Source organism: Brassica oleracea, chromosome C1, assembly GCF_000695525.1.
Source record: "Brassica oleracea var. oleracea cultivar TO1000 chromosome C1, BOL, whole genome shotgun sequence".
In the NCBI taxonomy this organism is placed as follows: Eukaryota; Viridiplantae; Streptophyta; class Magnoliopsida; order Brassicales; family Brassicaceae; genus Brassica; species Brassica oleracea.
Genome location: NC_027748.1, coordinates 6,060,905 through 6,082,796, shown reverse-complemented (window position 1 = coordinate 6,082,796; position 21,892 = coordinate 6,060,905). Strand labels below are relative to the sequence as shown.

At 38.1% G+C, this 21,892-nt stretch overlaps 4 protein-coding genes and 2 pseudogenes across 5 annotated transcripts; 5 read left to right on the top strand and 1 right to left on the bottom strand.

Annotated features, from left to right (window-relative positions):
* The window catches only part of LOC106329954, a 2,265-nt pseudogene extending 1,113 nt beyond the window's left edge, over positions 1-1,152 (top strand).
* A 3,683-nt stretch (positions 1,153-4,835) lies between these two features.
* On the bottom strand, positions 4,836-5,457 carry LOC106302710. The gene is made up of 2 exons (XM_013739167.1): positions 5,070-5,457; positions 4,836-4,964 (listed from the first exon to the last, which is right to left on the bottom strand). Coding segments are annotated over exons 1-2 (354 nt in total). The 5' UTR covers positions 5,422-5,457; the 3' UTR covers positions 4,836-4,962.
* Positions 5,458-7,175: 1,718 nt separating this feature from the next.
* LOC106292921 lies at positions 7,176-9,422 on the top strand (annotated as a pseudogene).
* Positions 9,423-11,202: 1,780 nt separating this feature from the next.
* Positions 11,203-13,028, top strand: LOC106292912 (probable aminotransferase TAT1). The gene is made up of 5 exons (XM_013728580.1): positions 11,203-11,540; positions 11,704-12,262; positions 12,369-12,584; positions 12,682-12,775; positions 12,871-13,028. Exons 1-5 carry the CDS (start codon positions 11,203-11,205, stop codon positions 13,026-13,028), a joined length of 1,365 nt encoding a protein of 454 aa, XP_013584034.1.
* Positions 13,029-13,289: 261 nt separating this feature from the next.
* Positions 13,290-15,473, top strand: LOC106306784 (reticulon-like protein B18). Of its 2 annotated transcripts, none has more exons than XM_013743568.1 (8): positions 13,290-13,972; positions 14,068-14,212; positions 14,315-14,389; positions 14,472-14,616; positions 14,695-14,764; positions 14,855-14,920; positions 14,994-15,116; positions 15,208-15,473. In XM_013743568.1, exons 1-8 carry the CDS (start codon positions 13,471-13,473, stop codon positions 15,405-15,407), a joined length of 1,326 nt encoding a protein of 441 aa, XP_013599022.1. In that variant the 5' UTR covers positions 13,290-13,470; the 3' UTR covers positions 15,408-15,473. The 2 variants fall into 2 exon arrangements, with proteins under 2 accessions (XP_013599022.1, XP_013599100.1); XM_013743646.1 differs by having other exon boundaries at positions 13,365-13,966.
* Positions 15,474-15,572: 99 nt separating this feature from the next.
* LOC106306929 (uncharacterized protein At4g28440-like) lies at positions 15,573-16,754 on the top strand. Its single transcript, XM_013743763.1, has 2 exons — positions 15,573-15,918; positions 16,387-16,754. The coding sequence occupies exons 1-2, from the start codon at positions 15,672-15,674 to the stop codon at positions 16,575-16,577; spliced, it is 438 nt and encodes a 145-aa protein (XP_013599217.1). The 5' UTR covers positions 15,573-15,671; the 3' UTR covers positions 16,578-16,754.
* Positions 16,755-21,892: the final 5,138 nt, after the last annotated feature.

The window sequence follows — 21,892 nt, the reverse complement described above, 5'->3', positions numbered from 1 at the left end:
AGACTTTATGACCAAGGTATTACCGATCAAGAAGTTTGAAGATTGCTGCAAAGGCACCGACATGACAACGGTTTCGGCCTAAGTCGGAAAGGGAGAGATTTGTTGGGTTTTTTCCTCCATTAGCCCAAAACCCAAAATCATGATCCATATTAAGAGCCCAAAAGAAGAGCGCAAGGAGAAAGAATTATCTAGAATTATGGAGAAGAAGATAGAAAGTTATGGAGTAGAAAAATTAATGTTAGATATTTTGAAATAAGATAATAATTTAGAGAAATCTAGAACATGTTAGAGTTTGCTTCTTCACTTGTATAAATAGGGGTGTTTAGCACCATTTGTATCATCCAAGAATCAAGAAAAGTAATAGAGAGAAAACATTTCATAAAGAGTTTTAAAAGTCTCCAAGAAATCTCCAAACACAAGCCTTAGTAGAAAATCTCTTTCCTGAAATACGAAAGCTATCTCAAACATAAACCGTCTACATTCCATCTTAACCTCTCGAAGAAAATATTATCCGTTATCTTTCCCAACAATACTTCAGCAGTCCCTTAAGCTTGGTAAAGGCGGGTCAACGGCTGTAACCGGGATTTTAATCGATGGTCAGAAGCTAGTGGTTGCTAATGTTGGAGACTCAAGGGCAGTGATGTCTAAGAATGGCGTTGCGCATCAGCTCTCAGTTGATCATGAACCAAGCAAGGAGAGAAAAGATAAAAGAGAAGCGAGGTGGCTTTGTATCAAATATTCCAAGTAAAAAGCTGTGTATATTACGGTTTTGGTACCAGATGTATGTATTACCACGAGTGGATGGACAGTTAGAGGTCGCGAGAGCTTTTGGAGATAGAGTTTAAAGATACATCTGAGCTCAGAACCAGACATTACGCATCAGGCTATTGATGATCAGACTGAGTTCATCGTTTTTGCTAGTAATGGTATTTGGAAGGCAAGTCAAATGACTCAAGTGTAATCTTCTTGCCTTGGAGTAAGTTTTTTCTAACATGATGATGGTTGTATGTGCAGGTAATGTCGAACAAAGAAGCAGTTGATGCTATCAAGAGTATTAAAGATCCGAAAGCAGCAGCAAAGCACTTAATAGAGGAAGCTATATCTAAGAAGAGCAAAGATGACATCTCCTGTATTGTTGTCAAGTTCCATTAGTCTCTTATTCTCTATTTCTTCTTGTTGGATTTCCCTCCTTAAGCCCAAAACTTATCAAATCATAATCAAGCCTTAGTCCAAGAAGAAGAAACATCTAGAGAAAAGTGGAGAAGTATAGAAGAAGAATTGTGTAGAAGAAGAGAGGAAGTTATGGAGTTAGATATTTTGAAATAAATAATAATTTAGAGAAATCTAGAACTTGTTGGAGTGTGCTCCTTCACTTGTATAAATAGGGGTGCTTAGCACCATTTGTAATCATCCAAGAATCAAGAAAAACAAAGAGAGAAAATATTTGTAAGAGAGAGTTTCCAAAAACAAAATCTTTGTAGTAAACCCTTTCCTAAATATTAAGAGTCTTCTTCTTAAATTTTCTAGTTGTCTAATACCATCTTCATCTCATCGATATTGGATAATTTTCCCAACAGCTGGTATCAGAGCTAGGCTCAAACATAACATCAAGACCCGTGAGATTCAAGATGGAGGCCACCGTTACCTTTGAAGGTGACATGTTCAAGCTCACGACGGACAACTTCTCTTATTGGAAACCGATGATGGAAGATCACCTTTATTGTAAGGATTTGCATGAGCCCATCATCATGAAGGATAAGCCGGAAGGAAAGGATGATAAAGCATGGGAGATTCTTAATAGAAAGGCGGTTGCCGTAATCCGTAAGTATGTCGACCGATCTCTTTTTGAACATGTCTCTACCTACACAAATGCTTTTGAATTATGGACAAAACTTGAATCCATGATTCAAAAGAAAACACCTCGAAACAAAGCTCTTCTTGTTCGACGGTTGGTAAAGTTGGAGTACAAGGATGGCCAGAGCATGATGGAGCACTTGAACAATTTCAAGGGGATTGTAAATCAGCTTAACAAAGTTGATATGAAGGTTGAAGACGAAATGCAAGCCCTTTTACTCCTCAGTTCACTGCCGGAGAGTTGGGACACACTAGTTGTCACTCTAAGCAATTCAGCACCGGAGGGAAAGCTTACCATGGACACCGTCACTGATAGCCTTCTAAACGAAGAAGTTCGCAGGAAGGAACGAGGTTCGAGTTCATATTCAGAAGCTAACATTGTTGATAGACGAGGTAGAGAAGAGACTCGTGGTCAAAACCGAAGCAGAGGACGAGACCAATCTCGAGGAAGATCCAAGTCACGTCCGAGAGTTACTTGCTATTACTGTGGCAAACAGGGTCACATGAAGTCGGAATGTCGGTTTTTCAAGAAAGACAAACAAGCTGGTAATATCAAACCAGACCGGTTCAATCCTACAAAGAAGCATGAAGAAAAGACTACCACCATTGTGGAAGACCAGAGCGAAGAATTATATCTCGTTGGAGAATGTAATCTTAGCTCTGATGATAGCTCATGGATCGTTGATTCTGGTGCTTCTTTTCACGTCACCCCTCATGGAAGCTTCTTCACAACCTATCAAAGTGGTGACTTTGGTAATGTTCAAATGGGAAATCAAGGAAGAAGCAAGATCATTGGAAAGGGGGATGTTATTCTTACATCAAACACTGGATGTAAGATAGTTCTCAAGGATGTGAGACATGTTCCCGACATGCGACTCAATCTCATATCAACCGGAAAGCTCGATGATGTCGGCTTGGACAGTCATTTTGGTGGTGGCAAATGGAAGTTAACCAAAGGAAGTTTGATCATGGCTCGAGGAAGAAAAGAAGGCTCTTTATATGTAACACAAGCCAAGCTTTGCAAGGAAGAAGTAAACGTTGCAAGTGATGACATCGATATATGGCACCGAAGACTCGGGCATATGAGTGAGAAAGGTTTAAGTATACTTTCTAGCAAGAAACTTCTTCCTGATATGAAAGGTATTTCTCTCTCACCATGTCATGATTGCTTAACCAGAAAAAACATAGGGTCGCTTTCCGAAGATCATCTACGCCTATGAGAAGAAAGCATATTCTTGATCTTGTGCATACTGACGTATGCTCCATGTCCGAGAAATCCAATGGAGGGGCATCATATTTCGTCACCTTTATTGATGACCATTCAAGGAAGGTATGGGTATACCTTTTGAAGTCAAAAGATCAAGTTCTTGATGCTTTCAAGGAGTTTGTAGCCCAAGCAGAGCGAAGTACGGGTCAAAAACTCAAGTGTGTTCGATCTGACAATGGTGGAGAGTACCGAGGTCCCTTTGAAGCGTTTTGCAAAGCTCATGGAATCAGGATGGAGAAGACACCACCAAAGACGCCACAACTGAACGGGCTAGCTGAAAGAATGAATCGAACGATCACAGAAAGAGTTCGGTGCATGCTCTCTCACGCTAAACTACCCAAACCATTTTGGGGAGAAGCCATAAAGACTGCAGTGGACGTCATAAATCTTACACCATCAGTCCCTTTGGAAGGCGATGTCCCGGAGGAAGTTTGGTCGGGTAAGAAGGTCTCTTACAACCATTTGAAGGTGTTCGGTTGCAGAACGTTTGTCCATATACCTAAGGATGAACGAGCCAAGCTAGACTCTAAGACTAAAGAGTGCATTTATCTTGGATCACCAAAAGACGAATTCGGCTATCGGCTTTGGGATCCGGTTAACAGAAAAGTTATCCGGAGCAGAGATGTTGTTTTCTTCGAAGATCAAACAATCGAAGACATCAACAAATCAAAGAAACCAAAGCTAAGGGTTGTAAGGAATGAAGATTCTCATAAGCCTCAAGATCATGAACAAGTGATTGGAGATGAGGGTGAAGGGGATCCTATCATGGATCAGAATGGTGATGAAGGTGAAGAAGAAGTTCAAGTGGAGCCAGAGGAAGAACATGAGCCAAGAAGGTCTGGAAGAGAGACAAGACCATCTGTAAGATATTATCGAGATGAGTACGTTAATCTTACAGATGAGGGGGAGCCTCAAAGCTATGAGGAGGCCATAGGAGACACCCATAAAGATAAGTGGGTTGAAGCTATGCAAGATGAAATGCAATCCTTGCATGATAATCACACTTATGAGCTGATGAAGCTACCAAAAGGAAAGAGAGCCTTGAAGAACAAGTGGGTGTATAGGTTGAAGTATGAAGATAGAAGCTCAAATCCAAGATACAAAGCTCGATTGGTTGTGAAAGGATTCAACCAAAAGAAAGGCATAGATTTTGAAGAAATATTCTCTCCAGTGGTGAAGATGTCCTCTATCCGAGTGGTTCTTGGTCTAGCAGCAGTTCTAGACTTGGAGATTGAACAACTCGATGTCAAGACGGCCTTTCTACATGGTGAACTCGAGGAGGAGATCTATATGGAGCAACCTGAAGGATTCAAGGTTCCAGGAAAAGAAGACTTGGTGTGCCGATTAAAGAAGAGTCTTTACGGTCTCAAGAAGTGTGTAGAAGATGAAGTGTGTAGAACTAACTTGTAGTCTCCACTTACTAGTATAAATAGGGGTGCTTAGCACCATTTGTAATCATCCAAGAATCAAGAAAAACAAAGAGAGAAAATATTTGTAAGAGAGAGTTTCCAAAAACAAAATCTTTGTAGTAAACCCTTTCCTAAATATTAAGAGTCTTCTTCTTAAATTTTCTAGTTGTCTAATACCATCTTCATCTCATCGATATTGGATAATTTTCCCAACACTTCTTTGTCTATAAACCGCCACCAAGTTTGAAAAATGAGATATTTTTTTCTAAGTTGTGTCTGTAAAAATCAGTAATGATCGTCTCCCAGAAGATGTAATATATTTATGGTAGCAATCTGGTTTATTTTCATACAAACAAATGAAACAAGAAATTGAAACAGCCTTGAGATACAACATCATTATGTTCTTTGTCTACTCCTCTGAATCTCCACATGCTCTGCAGAAATACAAAAAAAAACAAGATGACATCTTATACTGTCAGCCGTAAGATACAAAAAGCAAGCAAACGTTAAAGAGTTTTGGTCAAAGGAATGGATCTTACAAGTACATGCGTGGTTTTTAGAAATGGGGAAGCCACCGCCGAAATGGCACTGCTCAGAGAGAGACAAAACGCTTGGCTTGATTGCTTCAAAGGCTGTGGTCAGAAACTCCACACACCTGCAAATCCGCCTCCTGTCCTTAGCCTTCTCACGGCGGCTACTGAACCAGCCGCAGCACTCGGCGGTGGGAGGCGATTCCTGTTTGACGAAGAACAGCTTGCATTGTTCCACCATCACGTTCGCCACCTCTAGACACTCCCGCGGCCAGGGACGGTCCACCTGGTCGGCGGTTGTGACTGCAAACAGCATGCACGTCATCGCAAACGCTACTTTCATCATTATCATCTTAACCATTTTACAAAAATTTCTTGGCTTGTTTGTTTTGATGTGGGCTTGTATGTTATCTATGAAACAAACGTAATCCTGACAGCTATCTTATATACTGTAAGTCTGTAACAGAACATTTAATTCAGTAACGCATGCACGCATGGTTTTAAATACTGTTTGGCCGCGCGCGAACTATTTTCAAAACATAAAACGAGCGTTTCTTCTAGTATTCAAAAGGAACATATCTCAAAACTGACTGTGTTGACGTAAACTTCACGTTCCCAAGACATAAAATTTGATTTTTCCAAAATTATCAACGGAAGCTATGCTGTATACAACTAACAAGAACTATAAACACCTAGTGAATGGCTATTTCATATCGAGTATCCAAGAACATAACCAGACCTACGTACCACTGAATCATGCATATTAAGGATTAATACTGAGGCCGATTGTGTGGCACTGAATCATGCATATTAAGGATTAATACTGAGGCCGATTGTGTGGCACTGAATCATGCATATTAAGGATTAATACTGAGGCCGATTGTGTGGCAAAATCATTGCTTGCTATGTGTGTAACAAACTCCATTTTCGGAGAGTAAACTCTAAGTAATGCAATGTTGGTTTGGTCAAAAAAAAAGGGATTAGTCTATTCTTATAATATACTATCTATGTTAAATCTAATTCATGTTTTCGTATGAGATTGACTCGGCTGTCAAAAACTAAAACAAACTATTCTGATATAGGTTTTTCCCAAAAAAATAAGAAATCTGGTATAGGTGCGAATCGCGATGTCAAAGTAGACCGTAACCCGTGGGTTATGTCCAAGTAGCCCACTGGCGGCCCGCGGATTGCAGTTTGTATATGTATGTCGAGATTTTACAAAAGAAAATTTTTATGATCTTTTTTATAAGTCACATTTATTGTAAAATGATGTTCATGGTATAAAACTACATAACATAGTTTAAAATGACATTTATAACATGAAAACTACATAACATATTTTAAACCCACGGTTGGCCTGTAAAACCATTTAACTAGGCATGGTAGACTTTGACATATATATAAACCGTAACCCGCAGCAGGCTGACTCGCACAATCCATAGAAAAATTCAACCCGCTACGAATTGGGTTATTTGGACGCGAATTTGCCTGTCTGACATCTCTAGGGTGCAATGTCTACCCAACGAATATTTAAATTAACAAGTTCAGAAAAATATTTGAAAACAAAATAGTCCAAACATGTGTAAGTTACATTATTGGTGATTATGATCTTAATTTGGAATTCAGTGAAAATTATTGTAGCTATTGTATGATTGTTAGTGGATGATAATATCAGTAACACTTTTAGGCAGATTCTAAGAGCACCATTATTGCAGGTTCCAAAAGAGTTTTTAAAGGTTTGAGTCCCACAAAAGTTGCAAAACCGGTTGCAAAAAGCTTGAATGAAGAAACGATCGTGGTGGGTTTTGTGAACTGTTCGCGGGCCCCACCGACACGTGGCGGCCCGTGATTTTTTTTTTTTTTTTTTTTAAATCAGCCGAAACAAAAAAAAAAAAATTTTAGAAACCAAAAAGAGGTGTCACCGATAATGATGCTCTAAGGTTCTGAACGAACAACGTGGGGGATTTAAATATAAGAATATTTGGTTCAACCGATCGATTTAACATATATAGTAGATGTATAGTGACAAGCACCAGACATGAACAGATAGATAGACAGATTGGGAAGTTTAGATCTGTAATTTAAAACTATATGAATTGAAACACAATAATCAAAAGTGGGCAAATATAAAGTATTATCCTCATTTGTCGCATATAACGTGAGAGAATCTCTACAATATTATGAACACCAAACTTTTTATCCAAAGTCTATAGTGTAGAAAGTCTGTAATTGACTACTAAATTTTTATTGTAGTATTTCTTCTATAAATACTTTTTGTTGGCTTCTTCATACAAACCACTCAGGTTACAAACTCTACAAACAATGAGCTACTACAACCACCTCATAGTTCCTACCCTTCAAACCGAGACAGAAGCACAGACTCAAACGCAGGATGCTTCTGACAACAACGTTTGGCGTTTCAGGGGCAGCGACACGGCAGCGAAAGCCTCTAGCGTCATGGTGAGAGTTATCGTCTACAAGCTCTTCGATCTTTGCAGCCTCGAAAACAAAAAGAATCTTCTACCTCTTGGGCACGGTGACCCTGCTGTGTACCCTTGTTTCCGCACGTCCATCCACGTCGAGAACGCCGTCGTGGATGTTATCCGCTCCGGAAAGGGTAACTCCTACGGCCCAGCCGCCGGAATTCTCCCAGCTAGACAGTAATATTCTTTCTTACTTTCTACTCTTAATATTCTTTTAGATGCAATTTTGGAGGCCATAAACATTTATTACGAACTTTAATAAATAAACTTAAACAATTTAGAAATCTATGTATATTATCTTCAAAAGATTTAGAGAACAAGACCAATATTGTTTCACTAAATTATGTTCAGAACCAGCCATGTTCTTTAGTATGTGCAACTAAATTTGATGGAATGTGTTTGTTAATCAGGGCGGTCGCTGATTACGTGAACCGTGACTTGACGAATAAGGTAACGTCTAGCGATGTATACATGACCGTGGGATGCAACCAAGGGACAGAAGTGGTGATTCATTCGCTGGCTCGACCAAATGCTAACATCCTTCTTCCACGGCCTAGTTACGCTCACTTCGAGGCCCGTTCCATCTTCAGTGGACTCGAGTTCCGCAAGTACGATCTACTTCCCGAGAAAGAATAGGAGATTGATCTCCAAGGCATAGAAGCCATGTCAGATGAGAACACTGTCGCAATGGTTATAATAAACCCTAACAACCCTTGTGGAAATGTCTATTCTCATGATCATCTCAAGAAGGTATTGATTCACAACTCTAATAAGCTTTGATTAGAGGGATATTGTACATTGTTTGTGATGCATGAAACTCTTTTTTTTAGGTTGCGGAGACGGCTAGGAAGCTGGGAATAATGGTGATAGCCGACGAAGTTTATAGAGAGACAATCTACGGAGACAACCCTTTTGTTCCAATGGGGAAGTTCTCTTTGATAGCTCCGGTTATCACTTTGGGTAGTATATCAAAAGGATGGATTGTTCCTGGTTGGAGAATCGGATGGATAGCTTTGAATGATCACAGAGGCCTTTTAAAGTCCACAGGGGTCTGTTTTTCCTCTGCGCTCATCATATTAATAGATGTTTTCTTGTGTTACAAGTAATCACTCTTGTTTTGTTTTTTTCTATCAGGTGGCTCAATCAATCCAACATAATATTGACATAAATCCAGACGTTACCACAGTGTTTCAGTTTGCGCTTCCAGAGATCCTGGAGAAGTCGACTAAAGAGACGTTTGCGGAAAAGAACTTGATACTGAAACAGAATGTGGAATTGGTGTGTGATAGGCTAAAGGACATTCCTTGCGTGGTCTGCACCAAGAAACCTGAGTCCTGCACTTACTTATTGGTACCACTTCTATTTACACTTTTGATGATTCTTGATCAATTTGGGTGATTCTTAATAACAAAAATATTACAGGCAAAGAGGATGATATGGATTTCTGTATGAAGCTAGCCAAAGAAGAAAACCTCGTCTTGCTACCAGGTAAACACCTATATAAATGTAAATAAGTACATAAAAATGAAACAAAACAGCTGCACTAGTTGATACCGTTTTTTGCTTGAATATAATTTTACATTCATTCAAAAAAAAAAAATGAAAGATGAGTAGATTTAAGTTTGAAGATGGAAACCTTATCTTGGTTTTGAAGGAGCGGCTTTGGGATTGAAGACCTGGATAAGGATAACGATCGGAGTAGAAGCTCAGATGCTTGAGGATGCACTTGAGAGGCTCAATGGCTTCTGCAAACGTTATCAGAAGAAAACATAAGCTTCTATTTAAGCTCTGAAGCTGAGTGAAAATGGCGAAATCTAAACATCACTCGTGATGAAATAATTAAACCCCACTAGGGTTTCTTGAATCATTCATTTCAAATACAAAACTCTTTTTTCTATTTTTAATTTTATTATTTTTTCTGTCTGAACTTCTTTTACTCAATGTCAATCAAGTCTATCAAAATCAATAACAAAACAAATTATCGATTACATCTCATCAAGAAAACCAAAACAAATTTTTGAAAACTATATCTAAACCGGTCGAAATAAACCACACTGAAATTGTAATTAAGTTTTTTCAAAAATTTGTTTTACCAATACATTAATACTAGAAACAATCATGTTCCGCACTTCTGATAACATCGAATTTTTGTTCTACAACACAATTGAGTCACTATTTTCTAGCTAAAATAATTTTTTTCTTTGTTTAGATATATTTCGGAATTAAATGATATTTGTTCTGAATCCGTTGAACAACTTGTAATAACCGAGATTCAAAATCAAGAAACGGTTAAAGAGTTTGGTCAAAGGAATGGATCTTACAAGCACATGGATGGTTTTAGACATGGGGAAGCCAACGCCGAAATGGCACTGCTCAGAGAGAGCCAAAACGCCAGGCCTGATTGCTTCAAAGGTTGTGGCTACTGAACCAGCTGCAGCACTCGACGGTGGGAGGCGACTCCTGTTGGACGAAGAACAACTTGCATTGATCCACCATCATGTTAGCCACCTCTACGCACTCAGGTGGCCAAGGACAGTCTACGTTGTCGGCGCTTGTGACTGCTAACAGCATGCACGTCATCGCAAAAGCTACTTTCATCATCATCATCTTAACCAATTTTTCTTCGCTTTGGTTGTATTGATGTGGGTGTGTATGATATTCTACGAAACAAAAGTAATCCTGACGCTACCTTATATATACCCTATATCTGTAACAGAACGTTTAATTCAGTAACGCATGCATGCGTGGTTTAAATATTTTTTGGCCGCCTGCGAACTATTTTCAAAACATAATAAAACGGTAACAAAACGTTTCTTCTATATTCAAAAGGAACATATCTCAAAACTAACTGTGTTGTCATAAACTTCACGTTCCCAAAGACATGACATAATTGATGCTTAGAATCTTTTAGTTCATATTATGTTCGAAACTTTGGATTATTGTGTCTGCGCGCGTATGTGTATGCAGCCATGCTTGTCCGTTAGAACGTCAGTTTATTCGAGTCGAGTCAAAGCATGATGGCGCGAGCTTATATATTTTAACCATGTTGGATTTAGTATATGGCGAGTTGAGAATAAAGAATACTCCATTAACGATAAAACCATTTATTAATACCACTTATAGTTATTGTTAAGAAACAATACATATAGTTTAAAAAAAAAAAACATATAGTTTCAATATTGTTATGTCACACAAAGAATCATTCATTCTTTCATGTAATTTGAAAAAGGTGTCATTTGTATTAGGTATCACCAATATTTCCACGTTTCATAATTCAACTTCTTACGTTTCATGACAATATTTTCACCAGTATTTTCTGGTTAATAGTAATGAAATTCAACTGTAAATAGGGCAATTTGTTTGGGGAAATCGAGCATTAGCAAAGCATCAAACAACGAAATTTTTACGTCAACATATTTTTGTATTATATTTTCTCCGTAACGCACACCGATAATACTATATAGTATATATTATCAACCTTCCATCCAAAGTCTATAATTCAAAGGTGTAGAAAGTCTGCGATTGACCAATACAATTTGATCCAAAGACTTTTGATTGTTTTCTTTCCTCTATAAATACTTCTTTTGTTAGCCTCTTCATATAAACATTCACCTTTCAAACTCTACAAGACTCCCAAGAGAATCAATATAATTAACAAAATGAGCCACCACAGCCACCTCCGAGTTTCTGCCCTTCAAACCGAGGAAGAAGCAGAGAGGCAGACGCAGTATGAGTCCGATAACAGCGTTTGGCGTTTCAAAGGCAGCGACACCGCAGCTAAAGCCTCCAGCGTCACAATGAGAGTTATCGTCTACAAGCTCTTTGATCTTTGCACTCCAGACATCAAAAAGCCTCTTTTACCACTTGCACACGGTGACCCTTCTGTGTACCCTTGTTACCGAACCTCCATCCACGTAGAAAACGCCGTTTCTGATGTCCTCCGCTCCGGCAAGGGTAACTCTTACGGTCCCGCCGCCGGATTCCTCCCTGCCAGACAGTAATATATAGTCACTCTTACTATTTACTCATAAATATTTTCTTTAGAATCCACAGTTTAATCCCCTTTTATACAATATGATATGCTTATATTATTATTTTTTTGGGCTATTATTATTGTCCACAACTAGGAGTTAACTTTAATCGAATGTGTTGTTAATCAGGGCGGTCGCTGATTTCGTGAACCGGGACTTAACGAACAAGGTAACGCCTAACGATGTATATATGACCGTGGGATGCAACCAAGGGATAGAAGTGTTGATGCAGGCGCTGGCTGCACCAAACGCAAACATCTTTCTCCCACGGCCTAGTTACCCTCACTACGAGGCTCGTTGTGTCTACAGTGGACTCGAGGTCCGCAAATACGATCTACTTCCCGAGAATGAATGGGAGATTGATCTCCAAGGCATCGAAGCCATGGCAGATGAGAACACTGTCGCAATGGTTATCATAAACCCTAACAACCCTTGTGGAAATGTCTATTCTTATGATCATCTCAAGAAGGTTGCGGAGATGGCTAGGAAGCTGGGGATAATGGTGATCACTGACGAAGTTTATAGCCAGACAATCTTTGGAGACAATCCTTTTGTTCCAATGGGGGAGTTTGGTTCGATAGCTCCGGTTATCACTTTGGGTGGTATATCGAAAGGATGGATTGTTCCTGGTTGGAGAATCGGTTGGATCGCTTTGAATGATCCTAAAGGCATCTTCAAGTCCACAGGGGTCTGTTTTTTTCTTTCTCTATTTCTGATTATCATTGTAGCTATTGTTTTTTTAGCTTGTGTTACAAGTAATCACTCTGCTCTCTTTGTTTTTGGTCTGGTGACAGGTGGCTCAATCTATCCAACAGAATCTTGACATAACTCCAGACGCTAACACTTTGGTTCAGAATGCGCTTCCTCAGATCCTGGAAAAATCTAATAAAGAGATGTTTGCCAAAAAGAATTCAATACTAAAACAGAACGTGGACTTGGTCTGTGATAAGCTTATGGACATTCCTTGCGTTGTCTGCACCAAGAAACCTGAGTCATGCACTTACTTATTGGTACCACAAATCTCACTATCTATACTCCTGATGATTGTTGATCAATTTTTTTTTTTTGTATTACTCTTCACTCTTAACAAGAACAAATGTATTGCAGACAAAGCTGGAGCTTCAGTTGATGGAAGACGTAGAGGATGATATGGACTTCTGTATGAAGCTAGCCGCAGAAGAAAACCTCGTCTTGCTACCAGGTAAAACCAACACCTATAAAAAACGCATGCAAATGAGTACACAAGAAATGAAACTTGAAAGTGTAGTAGTTTTTAACTTTTCTTGCTTTTTTCAGGAGTGGCTTTGGGACTGAAGAACTGGGTAAGGATAACGATCGGAGTAGAAGGCCGGATGCTAGAGGATGCACTTGAGAGGCTCAACGGCTTCTGCAAACGCCATCTAAAGAAAACAGAGGCTTCTCTTCAAGCTCTGAAGCTCAATGGAGAAATCTAAACACTACTCTTCTATACAAAACTAGACACAACCCAAATAAAGATGCGACACATGTGATGGTCACTGCATTTTCAATTTTACAAAACTCTGTTTTTATATACAAATCCGATTCATTTGTTTTATTCATGTCATCAACTTAAAAAAAAAAAAAAGAGAAAATATGTAATGATATTTAAAAAATAAAAATAAAAAAAGCTTCCCATGTCCATCATGTCTTATCATCGTTACCGTTAAAAGAGCAAGATTTCAAAATAAGCAAAAGGTTGTCTTTTTTCTCTCCATCCATCAAACGGCTATCTGATCCACACAGTAGCCGGAGAAAAAAAAAAAAAAGCAGAGAACAATCTTCAATAAATTATCTGAGATTCTTTCTCAATTAATAAACTTCCAGATTCGGAAAAATCAATCCTTTTCCAAAAAAAAAAAAAAACCCACATTAACAATGGATTTTTCAACACCTCCTTCCCGTCTCGCTCGGAGAAACAATACCACCACTCTCGTCAAAACCAACGGAGATTCTCCGATTCCGTCTCTCGATTTGGTCCTATCCTCTCCCAAGAGCAACGATACTCCTCTTTACCCGTCTCCCGCCTCACTATACTCACCGTCTTCCCCTGTTACGCTCCGCGAGATCCTCCTCTTGTCCCCTTCCCCTCTCCGGAAATCGAGGACCCGTTTAGCGAATCGGTTCGAGATGGAGGCCGCGGAGGCTGCGCGGCGGTGCAAGACGAAGGGAGGGCAGAGCGGTCTTTTGGGTAGTGCGTCGCCGAGGAGTTGCCGGAGATCGAGGCGGAGGTCGGAGGTGGTGGTGGTGGAGGAGGAGACGAAGCCTGTTGTTGTTGTGTTGACGGATGAAAAAATGACAAAGCCGAGGAAGCATAAGAAGACGGGTCGGTCTAAGAAGGAGAAACAGAGTTCGTTGCCTTCTTCAGATCTGAGTAAAGGTCCTAACTTTAGTTATTTCACTTTTTTTCTTTTCTTCTGATATGATGTTTGTAGTTTAATAACTGTGTGTGTGGGGTTTTTTTTTTTTTTGCAGATGTTTGTGAAGGTGATTTGGAGCGGATTAGAGAGAATATCAACGATTTGATCATGTGGAGAGATGTTGCAAAGTCGACCCTTTGGTTCGGTTTTGGGTGTTTGTGTTTCTTATCTTCTTGCTTTGCTAAAGGTTTTAGCTTTAGGTATGTACATCGAGCTCACTCTCTAGATTTTGATCATTTCTAGCTTCAGTCATTTGTCACGTTCATGCATGATGAAACCTTTGTGTGTGTGTGTGTTTGAAGTGTTTTCTCAGCGGTCTCTCATGTTGGACTTCTGTATCTTGGGGTATCGTTTTTGTCACACTCTCTTCGCCAAAGGTACTATTTTTTTTTCTTTTTTGGGGGTTTCTTCTTGTACATGAGATGAAACAGATTATAATTGAGGTTTTGATCAATAAAGGGTGATTGAAGAAACAGAGGGGAGAGAGGTTAAAGTGAGTGAAGAGGATGTGTTACGAGTAGCTAGAAGAATGCTTCCCATCACGAATTTGGTGATTTCAAAGATGACCCAGCTTTTCTCTGGCGAACCAGCAATGACACTTAAAGTAGAATTTACTAAAGACTTCATTCTCTATGAATGTGGTTTGCTCGTTGAGATTTTCCTTATGATGTTGATTTTTCAGGTGGCACCCTTTGCTCTAATAGGAGCCGAGTATGGTTACCTCATAACATTGTGGAGGCTATTTGCTTTAGGTATGCTTGCTAACAATTTTTTCAACTGATTCTTTGTGTTCTTGTAGCTGTTGTAAGTATCTAGTAGAATTGACATTATTATGGAAACAGGTTTCTTCCTCAGCTTCACCGTCCCAAAACTCTACTCATCTTATGCTAGTCAGATTAACCAAAAAGGTAAACTCACTATTATTAAATTTTGAGTTGCTCATAGCATGAAGTTTTAAAAGGATGTTTGCTTTTTGTGTAGTTGAAAATGCACAAAAGAGAATAGTTGAAGCGTGGGGAATATGCACACACAAGAAGTTCGTGGCAGGCTCAATGATCACTGCCTTCTGGAACCTGACTAGTCTCAAGATCCGTTTCTTCACAGGTTAAAAAAACTTCACTAGTTGGTTTATCTGAGACTGGTGACAATAGTTATTAGTCAATTTACAAAACTGATACACTCTAGATATTTGCAGTGTTCATCATAGTGGTAGTCATCAGATACAAAAGGCAGAATGTACAGTTAGATTCCGAAGAAGATGAGGAGAAGCAACCAGAAGGACAAACTCAAACGGAGCAACCGGAGGAGAAGACAACATCGCCGCCAATAGAAGAAGAGCAAGCGTTAGTAGTGGTGGCTGCAGAAACCGAAGCACCACCACCAAAGAAGCTTTAAAGTCTATTGAAACTTGTTGTAACATCAATGTTATTACGAATAAATAGTTAAATACCTTTTCAATTAGTCAATGTGATAATTAAAATATCGAATCAGAACCTTACACGTGTCAAGCTCACGATAACGCAAAAGCAGAGGATAAAAAACACACTCGTCCGTCTTCTCGGGAGAGAGCGGAAGAAGCATCAATTCATCGTTCTCTCTCAGTCTTTAAAAACCCTAGATTCTCCACCATTAGGGTTAGTTAGTTCATTTTACTGAGCGATGGCGACTGCCGGAACTGCGACGGCGAAGAGAAAGCCGGTGTTTGTGAAAGTAGAACAGCTGAAGCCTGGGACGACCGGTCACACGTTGACTGTTAAGGTCGTTGATTCCAACCCGGTGGTTCCGACAACCCGGAAGGCTCGTCCCGGGAGCTCTATGAGTCGTCCGTCTCAGCCTAGTCGAATCGCTGAGTGTCTCATCGGAGATGAGACTGGGTGTATTCTCTTCACTGCTCGTAACGATCAAGGTTACTTACTCACACTTGTCTTTTGAGCTTTTTAGGATGTAGAAATGGTGTTGTGATATTGATAAAAGGTTTATCCTTTGATGAATCCTTGTAATATTTTTTTGCAATAAAGCTATCAACTTTGTCTGAAAAGTGAACAGATTTACTTGGAAAATTTTGCTCAAGATTAGTGTTTTGTCTTAACCGTAGTGATGTCTTTGTTCAAATTAATGCTTTTGATGTTTGATCACTGGTGGGATATTACAAAAAGCCATCATCTTTGTCTGAAAATGGGAATGGTGCTACTGTGAAAATCTGAACAAGACTTAGTGTTTTGTCTTTGTGCAATTTTAGTTATGGTGAATCTTGATTGACATGATTCCCCAACTTTCATAGCTTTTTCCTGTAGATAATTAGTATTGTATCAGTTGCTGTGGAGTTCCCTGAGGCTTACTGATAGGATTGATTCATTTGTTGTTGTGTGTATAGTTGATATCATGAAGCCTGGAGAAACGGTGATACTGCGCAACTCGAGGATTGACATGTTCAAGGGTACAATGAGGCTAGGGGTTGATAAATGGGGACGTATCGAAGCCACTGAGCCTGCATCTTTCACTGTCAAGGAGGATAACAATCTGTCTCTCGTTGAGTACGAACTGATTAACGTTAATGACCAGTGATCTTCTTTAGTGTGTGTTTGGGAAGTTAGAGGGTTATGATTCTTCTCTTTCATTTACATGATGAATGACTTGTCCAGAGATGCTTGCTTGTAGGAATGTTTTCCTTTTTTTTACCCTAAACTTCAAGTGAAGATCTCGTTTTATCTTTCTTATTAGTGTTCATTTTTCAAACTCTGACTTACACTCGTTGCCTACTACCAAATCTCAAGTGTTATCTTATCCATCTACTGGAAGTAGAGTCATCATTACAAATCCATCTACTGGAAGTAGCATCATCATCTTATAGTAGATCTTTGATGTCAACATATATAATATAACTTTGAAGAACAGGTTTCTGAGATCCAAAAAGAATAATCACTAACATGATATTAGTGAATAGAAAAATCCCAAAATTAGCATAAATTATATAGTAAAGAGAAGCTTACAAAAGATATACTGGTTTCATTTTCCTACTATACCAACACAATCTCTCATGTTTGAACAACACTAGTATCCCATCACAAACCCACAAAAACTAATCAGGTTACACTTCTTTGATGATCCTCCTTTTGCGTAGAGGTTTGGTGATAACTGTTCCTGTAGGACTGAGTTTTCCTTCTCCTCGCATCGTTTATGGCTCGGCAAGTGCCTGTCTCTGTATTTCACAGTGCTCAATGTTTTAATCTTTTGACAATCTCCAAACTTAGAAATATGGGGATAAAATACAGATTGTTTTTCTTCTTCCTGGTAGTGTAAAGTGTAAACGTTAGGAAGATGCTTGTACCGATTAAACCGGACAGATATTACAGAGTCGGTTCCCCACTGAAAACTCTGGACTGGCTGAGACCTAATTACAAAACGATAAATTCATAAAACCATATACACTGTTATTATATATTCAAGAAACAAAAACATTAGAAACTTTTTTAACAACTAGCACTAATCAACTGTGCACCTATTTGTTCAGCATACATTTACCAAAAAAGGCAAAGAACATAGAATCAATACAGGAACTACCAAACCGAACTTGAGAAGATATTAACCTCGTATCAATATATCCCAAAGGCGAATATTTGCAGAAGAAGAAACATATAACAAATAATTCAGTTAAAAAGGATATAAGATTACATAGATTATCTATAGTATATGGTTCTTTTTCATCACAAGATCAAAGTCTGCATCGAAATTAAAACCATGGATAAAACCTAAGTTTCACGGAAGCTTCATCGGACGTCCGCTTCCCGCTTCGGAATCGAAACCTTGTGGAAGCTTACGGAATCTCGCTTCCAAAACGCTTCTAAAATATTCTCTTTAAAAACACGTTGGAAGTTTACGATTCCGTTTTGGAATCACGCTTTTTAAGGAACACAATGTCACAAATTAACAAAAAAAAATATAAATTCTTAGTTTTAATTTATATAAAATTCAAATTTTAATAGTAATGAAATAGAGAGAATATAAATATATAAATATTAAAACTGATACTATAAAGTATCTTTATGTATAGAGGTTTTTATTAAAGATATAACATAGATTCAAATATATTGTGTCAATTATTTATGAAGTGTTAAAAATAATTAATATAATAATTTCTTTTAAACTTAATTTATGTGTATTTTCACAGTTTTAATATGAAATCATTTCAAAATTATTATAAATGAATAAATGCTTAATTTTAAGTTTAAATCATATAATTTTTAGTCCTAAATTTTATAATTTTTCTTATATTTTAATATATATATATATATATATATATATGGATATACGACCCGTTTCCTAATTTTTTTAAAAATCTCGCTTTTACGCTTCAATACGCTTCCGATTCCATGTATCCGCTTCCGTTTCCATGTAACGTAGGATAAAACAAGAGTCGGAGGATTCCGTTGAGGGGCCATACATACATGTATAGATGGAAGTTCCGTTGATCCATCAAAATCTTCAACTTGATTCTATCCAAAAACAATACAAAGCTTTGGCATAACAAAACCCAATCAGAATGGAATTCTAAAGTATCAAAAAGTGAATAGCAAGAAAGCCAAAATAATCTGCAAATGTTAAGGAAAGAAGAGTTATACAAAAACTTTAATGCAATTGTAGTACTTGGAGTATGAACAATTAGGATCCAATTGATCATTCTTAGTTACTCTTCTTTTTTTAAAAAACAAAGATGTATTAATTTAAATCGACCCAAATAAATGGGGGGGGGGGGTCGAAACAGCTGGCTCTAGGTTACTCTTCTTGTTCTTCTTCTTATCAATCTTATCGTTTTCCTGTTCTTCACCGAGACACATTCTACAGAAGAGGAAACTTGTAACGACCCGCTCCCGGAGTATTTTTAATTTCGAAGAAAAGAAATCGCGAGAGGTTTTATGAACCAACCCAGTTTAAAAATTGGTTTAGTTTTACCTCATTTTATTGAAATGAACCGGTTTGATAGTTTTATTATTATTAAACCAAAGCTTCCTCAATCATTTTAACCGTGTGCGTTTATACCTAATTATATAAAAACCTAAACATTGTCCTCTTCCTTTGGAGCCGTCAACATCGTGGGGGAGAGAGAGACAGCTCAGCCAAATTTTATTTTTCCTCCCCATTAACCTCTCCACCGTTCACCCACCACCTTCTCCTTCTCTCTGTATTTTCCTTATGTTCACGTCATCACCGGAGATCAAGCCGTGTCCCGCCATCATAGTCATCATTCTTCACCTATCAGCACCATTCGTTGCTGGATTTATCATAGCCCACCGGAGCTGAGATCGTGTTGACGGTCCTTCAACGAAACCTTTGTGGACGTTATGAACCGGGTCCTAGTGATGGGCATTAGCAAAGCCAAAACTAAGGCGAAACCAGAGCCGTCGCGTCGTGACACCACCACCACCACCGATCCAAACCGCAGTGAACCTAAAGTCACCGGAAGTGCATCCCATTTCACCGGAGACGCAGCCATGTTGTTGGAGATTAATCGTTATCATTGGACGCCATTAACATTGTCTCTTTGTGGGTACATATTTAATACATAAAAAGAAGAACGTGAGCAAAGTTGCACCTTATGAGTTTAAGATGTTTCTTGCACCACAAGCATGTCATTTGATTATGAACCCTTCATGTTCTCGTGCAGGAAACAATCTTTTCATGTCATGAAAATCTAGTCGTGTTAAATGAGGCACATCCATTTCCGAGATTTTCCTGACTCATTTCCAAATTAGATAAAGGTGAGGGTGTGATTCGTGGCAACTTAGTAATTTGTAGTTTGGTCATTGTTGGTTTGTTAAAATAAAGATTATGTGTTAGAGTAATTATTTACGGAAGGTTCGTTCTTCGTTCTTCGAAAAGGTTCTCAATGTTCGAAGAACGTTCTTGCGTTCTTAGGGTAATTGCATGTTAGATTTTTGTGATGATGATGTTTAAATTAATATGTTTATGTGAATGAACGTAGAATTGATCTTGAATAGAATTGGTATGTTAAGTGGATAACGTAATAGAAATGGGCTAAGGATGAATTAATTAAGGAAATAACGGGAATAGAAAATTGAACTTAAATAAGGAAAATACATGATTAAGCAATGAAATTAAATAAGGAAAGTATGTTTTGGCTTCGGCCGTTATGGACCTTCGGGTCGTAGGTTGGCTTCGGCCGCAGGAGGTTTGGCTACGGCCACAGGTTCGGCTACGGTCGCAGGTTTGGCTACGGCCGCAGGTTTGACTTCGGCCGCAGGTTTGGCTACGGCCGCAAGTTTGGCTTCAGCCGTAGGTTTGGCTACAGCCGCATGTTTTTCTACAGCCGCAGGTTGATGGACCTTTTGGTCGAAATGTTAGGAAATGCTAAAGTAAAGGAATGATATAAATGGATGCTAGGTGTTTACTTTGAATGAATAAAAATGGATAAGTAATACGAAAATGGCTAAGTAAGAAATGATGGAAACAGATCGCTAGGTTGATAGAATGAGATTGCTAGGTTGTTAGAATGGAACGTGGAATTTGATTGCTTTATTATTGAGTTGCATGTGGGCGGCTTTGAGCGTCCTCACTGAGTAATTTTGTATACTCATGCCTCCTCACTGAGTAATTTTGTATACTCATGCCTCCTTTTCCGATGCAGGTAAGGTTGATTGTGTGGACCGGAGCGTGAGGCTATGAAGACCATCAAAAAAGAATGTTTTGAATTTGGGTAATGTTTGAGAGTTTATAAAGATATTTTTCTTGTAGACTAAAAGATGTTCAGTATTTAGTCTCGTATTTTATCTATAAAGTGGTAGTATTTGTTCGTTTTACCGTTAACATTTGACTAGATTTTTACTTAAAATTTTGAGATAGTTAGATACACTTTAGGGGAAAATATTTGCAAACTACCTACACGGTTCAAAACTCCAGTCTCCTGTAGATAATTTTGTACCCCATTCCCATAATATCCTTTACTGAAAGCATGTTGCCTAACATTCTAGGTTTCTAGGTTACTGTTAAAACATAGGTTGATAATAAGTTCATTGTCCTCCACATGATTGTGTTGGTGTGCGGGCCCCTCTGCAAAAAAATCTCAATAAAATCTGCACAAATATCAAGTTGTCACGGTGTATTTTGGGAAGTAAGAGATATCAAGGATTCGCGGAGTATATATAATGGTTTCAACTAATTGTAATGTGTAACCACTGAAGTATAGTATTATATAAGTGCTAATTAGAACCATTTACACATAACTGATAATTATAGTGTTAGCTTATTCAAACACTTAGGGTCTACACTATATAATATGCTCTATCAATAAATGAATATCGTGTGGTTATAGAATGCATGTTAAGATGAAATCTTTATATTAATCTACAAAGATAATGTTAGATTTTATATATAAACATGATGGCACTACAAACGTCTTATTTGTGTATTAATATAAAATGTAATTCTCATAGTTTCAATAGTAAAATTATTAGAAGATAAAGATAGTGTTAGACGCTAACGACAAATAGGAGTAACCGTTAACTAATTGTGTATGCGCCAATGTTAGATTATGAACATTAAATGTTATTATCATATATATGGAACATTTACATCGTTTGTTAATTGAAATGTTAGATTGTATTAAATATATTTTTATTAGTGACTAACAATTGTCTTATCTGTTAACTCATATAATAGTGGTTAATAAGTATATGTACAGTGAGACTAAAAACTGAACGGGAAGTGTGAGCATTGGTAATTGTATACAAAAAGTAAATAAATTGGTAAATATAATTGTTAGTTGTTAAGTATTCATATTATATGTTAATAATGTAACAGAAATCGAATCCAACAATTGTATTAAATGTTAATTCAAACATCAATGATTAATTGTTAATATATTG

Bases quoted from the DNA above. Each gene is read 5' to 3' on its own strand.
- LOC106302710 (XM_013739167.1), bottom strand. From the start codon at position 5,421: ATGGTTAAGATGATAATGATGAAAGTAGCGTTTGCGATGACGTGCATG.
- LOC106292912 (XM_013728580.1), top strand. From the start codon at position 11,203: ATGAGCCACCACAGCCACCTCCGAGTTTCTGCCCTTCAAACCGAGGAA. The intron at 12,263-12,368 runs GTCTGTTTTTTT...GTCTGGTGACAG, and splicing joins GCATCTTCAAGTCCACAGGG to GTGGCTCAATCTATCCAACA. The intron at 12,776-12,870 runs GTAAAACCAACA...TGCTTTTTTCAG, and splicing joins AAACCTCGTCTTGCTACCAG to GAGTGGCTTTGGGACTGAAG.
- LOC106306784 (XM_013743568.1), top strand. From the start codon at position 13,471: ATGGATTTTTCAACACCTCCTTCCCGTCTCGCTCGGAGAAACAATACC. The intron at 14,213-14,314 runs GTATGTACATCG...GTGTGTTTGAAG, and splicing joins GCTAAAGGTTTTAGCTTTAG to TGTTTTCTCAGCGGTCTCTC. The intron at 14,765-14,854 runs GTATGCTTGCTA...TTATGGAAACAG, and splicing joins GTGGAGGCTATTTGCTTTAG to GTTTCTTCCTCAGCTTCACC.
- LOC106306929 (XM_013743763.1), top strand. From the start codon at position 15,672: ATGGCGACTGCCGGAACTGCGACGGCGAAGAGAAAGCCGGTGTTTGTG. The intron at 15,919-16,386 runs GTTACTTACTCA...TTGTGTGTATAG, and splicing joins CACTGCTCGTAACGATCAAG to TTGATATCATGAAGCCTGGA.